Genomic DNA, 4,082 nt, shown 5'->3' on the forward strand with positions numbered 1-4,082 from the left:
CAATTTATGGCTGATGGGGCAATGGGTCACAGTTGTTTTACTTTTCAAGGTCAAGCAATTGCATTCCATCCTCACAAAATTTGATCTTTTTTTCTTCCTCAAATTTTTATGTTTTTTGTAATAAGAATAAACAATTTTTCAGTGAGTGGCAGAGTAGACAGTTTTTCCCCTTCTTTTTTCCTTCTAGCGACTTGTTCCTTCTTGGTATTGGATCCGATCTCTCTCCCACTACGCGAACTTTTATACTCTTTCGACCTCCCGCCATGGTTGAAACGATGAAGAAGCTTTGATTTCCTCAACACCCATCTCCTTGTTCTTCTTCTTCTTTCTCGCCATTGTTGGCCAGTTCTGGTTCATCTTCTTGCAGGTACCCTTTACTGTTCTTTTCATCTTTCCTACTGAACTGTTTAAGCCTTTGATGTTTTCAATTTGGTTTGTGAGCTTTGAGTTTTCGATTCTTCTTGGAACTGATTTCTTTTCAGATTTTCAGATTTTCTTTCTCTGTCTCATTTCTTGGTGGAAGGAGAAATTTGTGGGGCTGATTTTGTTGTTGCTCTGTTAGGGTTTATGTGGGAGTTATTGCGGTTTATATAGTGATATGGGTTTGCAAGAATGGGTTTTTTGGTAGGTGTTTTGTAGGTCTTTATTTGAACTTTAGGGTTGGTGTTGATTGTTGGAAATCTGCTGTTTGGTTGTTCCAAATTTGGGAGTTTCATCATCCATGTGATTTTGGAGTGTGTCTGGTTGGAGATTGATGTAGCACATATTATGGGTCTTAATAATTTGGTTTTGATTGTAACTTAAGTTTTCTTTAGAAATTGCATAGTGGTTTTAAGGGTTTTATTGGGAACTTTGCATCTTGTTATTGTTACTCTCCCATGTATTATGTAATAGGCTTAAAAAGCTTCATAACTGGCAAGTTGTGAACTCAGCTGTCTTTTTAACACTGTTTCTTCCTACTTGGATGTAAATGTCCAACAATTTTCTTGCTGGTTGGACTCCCATTTTTTGTGTTCAGATAGGTGTTTGTATATTATTCTTTCATTTTCTTAATGAAAGCGTGGTTTCTCACCAAAAGAAAAAGTTTTCTGCACACCTGAGAGGCAGCAAGGCTATGGTTTTCTTGGATGCCCCGGGGGATCCGAAATATTGCTTTTCCAGTTGAAGTAACGTCTTTGGTTTGGATGATTGTTTTATAGTTTTGACTGCGTTTGACTTAGCTATAAAGGGTGTAGAAAGTTTGATTGCCCCTCTATATATGCTATCATGTGAGTCTTTGCTCTTATTTGGGTTATTGAGAGGTCGTCCAAAAAGTAGAAAAGAGGCTGAAGTGTGTTGGTTGTCTCGTTTTGAAGGCGAGTTGAGGAGATGCAAGACACGTTTTTGTGGGAGAAAAAAGACTTTGCTATTACTTATTGAATGAAATGGCAGCTACTGATTACAGAACCTGAGTTGTCTATATTTACCTTTGATCAATCTATAAAATTGTTGAATCTTGCAGTCGGAATTTGTGGTTGGTTTGGATTGCTTTGTTTGTATAGGATGTGATCAAATAGTAGCATTTTTCAAACTTGGGTTAGAGATTATAGGTATACTTCCATTTTACCCCTGAATGCACCCAAGAATGAATTAAGTCAATGAAATCTCATTTCATTTAAGACAACTTTATGTATATCTCTTCTGCTTTATTTGTTTAGTTAAAGTGGATAATCTTCTACTTCAGTTGCCCACAGTTGCAGGGGCCAAATCAGAACCAGAATCCTTTGAATATATAATTAGCACAGCGCCATTGTTTTCTTTGTCAATTGTCACTTCTATTATTGGGTAATAGTCTGAGTGCAATTTGGACGATTGGAAATATGGAATGTGTAGTTTTTGAATTGTGGAAAGTTTATGCTGTAGATTTATTCAAAAAAGAATGTTTCTAAACTTTTGACATTTTGATTATTTTATAGGAAGAAGTAAAAATATAAGGGTTTCTACTGAGGAAATTCATCATGTTGAAGAAATCACCAAGTCGGAGCAGTAGGTCGAAAGGCATCAAGGTGAAGCATATTCTGCAGATTGTTCTGTTGGTTGGTGTTTGCTTTTGGTTAATTTATCAGGTAAAACGCTCCCATGATAAGAAGAAAGAATTCGACCAGAAAGATAATGAAATAACAATAAAAACTCAAGATGGAGGGGATCGTTTGAAACTTGGAAGAAAAGACCTTGACCCACAGGTTGAGGAAGTTCATCCAGGTGAGAAGCAAGAGGACGATGAGGAAGAAGAGACGGGGGGTGAGGAAGAAGAATCAAAGCATGAGGGAGAACAGGGACATGAAGAACAGAAGAACGAGGCAGTTGATGAGGAGGATGAAGGAACCAAGCATGAAGAGGAGACCGATGATGATGGGAGAGGAGGTGGCGATGAGGACATAGATGAGAATGATCAAGAGAAGGTGGATAATGAATCCGACCCTGAAGTTGAGAATGCGGATGATGAGAGATTGAAAGAAGACAGTGATGAGGACACAGGAGGAAATGAAGAGAGAGATAAGGAGGATCAAAGAGAAAATGAGAATTCTTCTGATGAGCAGGAGAATGACAGTGGTGACCGGAGCACTCACGAGGCACGTGAGGAGAACTATAAGGGGGATGATGCTTCTAGTGCAGTGGCCCATGATGACCACTCTGCTACCTCAGAGACAGAGGAAGTGAATTTAGAAAATTCAAATGAGAACTCGGAGCTGAATAGCAAAGAAAAGAACATTGAATCAAGTGACCTCGAAGAATTTAAAAGGATTCACAACAGTTCCCGGCTAACAGAGGAAGTAGATAAGATGGCTAACAATGAAACTTCATCCAATGAGAATTTCAGTGACGTAAAATTGAACGAAAACACTTCCCTCCTTACTGATGATTCAGTTCAAAATTCAACCCTGACTACTCAATTTGACGATCAACCTGAATCAAGCAATAATACATCCTCTGCAACTACCGAGACAAATAAGGTAGAGAATGTGGATTCTTCCGTGCAAAACGGAACAGAAATTGGTTTGAATCATGCTCAAAATGAAACCATAGACAATTTGACAGCCCAGAATGAAAGCATAGACAATTTGACTGCTCAGAATGAAACATCTCTTCAGTCGTTGATACTGACAAATTTGAATGACAAGGTTTTGGACAACAACAGCACTTCTCAGCCAAACTCTATCAGTAATGGTGAAAATTCAAATGTGGTTGAAGGCGAGACCTTAAATATCACTAGTAAGGCAGATCTTACTGTTTCAGATGACAAGACAACCGAACCAGAGAAAGATATCAAGACAATTGAACTGGAGAATGTTTTACCGACCTTGATTACCCAGGAGAACAGTGAAGCTACTAAGAACGACAAGTCAGGAGATAACGGTGAATCCAATGGTGATAGCTCTGACTCTACAAACCATATTGAGGACCCAGTTCAAGATGATCCAATTGATTCAAACGATTCCCATGTAATGGAACGGGTGGATCTGGATACGTTACCAGACATTAGAAATGAGGTTGACAACAGTGAAGAGACTGCAGAAGAATGAGGATTTGAATAATAGAGGTGGGTTCATGGAAGTGCTTTTAAGTTTTCTGATTTGTCTCTTTTTGATAAGCAGTTGGTTGCCCAAGATTATGCTGAGTGTTTGTCTTGTAATTGAGAATTTGATAATCTATACTCAAGAGGATCTTGCTATAGGAGGAAGCAAGTTTGTGCTAGTTAGTTAACTTTGTATAATCAATTTCAATTTTTCTTTGTTGAATGCTTGGTTCTTTGGATGTGATATCTGAACAAACTATATAGTGGCTTATTGACAATGCAGAAAGATGTTCTTTTCAAGTGGGTTTTTTTTTTTTTTTTGGGTAAAAAACTTCATTTTTATTGCTTTGGATTTTTGTTTTTCTTAATGGGACTTCTTACAAATAATGTAAAAGTAACCTAGTTTGAAAAGTGGGTCTGTTTGGATTGATTTAAGAAAAAATTATTTTTATTTAAATACTTTTGATAAAAAGAGATTAAAATATATTTGAAAAGTTATTTCAAGTGGTTACCAAAATTCCAATTT

The 4,082-nt window shown here is 37.3% G+C and overlaps 1 protein-coding gene across 1 annotated transcript; it reads left to right on the top strand.

Moving 5' to 3' along the window:
- LOC120091057 (uncharacterized protein DDB_G0290685) lies at positions 1-3,856 on the top strand. Its single transcript, XM_039048864.1, has 2 exons — positions 1-367; positions 1,956-3,856. The coding sequence occupies exon 2, from the start codon at positions 1,998-2,000 to the stop codon at positions 3,561-3,563; it is 1,566 nt and encodes a 521-aa protein (XP_038904792.1). The 5' UTR covers positions 1-367; positions 1,956-1,997; the 3' UTR covers positions 3,564-3,856.
- Positions 3,857-4,082: the final 226 nt, after the last annotated feature.

This window comes from Benincasa hispida, chromosome 11 (genome assembly GCF_009727055.1).
Source record: "Benincasa hispida cultivar B227 chromosome 11, ASM972705v1, whole genome shotgun sequence".
Taxonomy (NCBI): domain Eukaryota; kingdom Viridiplantae; phylum Streptophyta; class Magnoliopsida; order Cucurbitales; family Cucurbitaceae; genus Benincasa; species Benincasa hispida.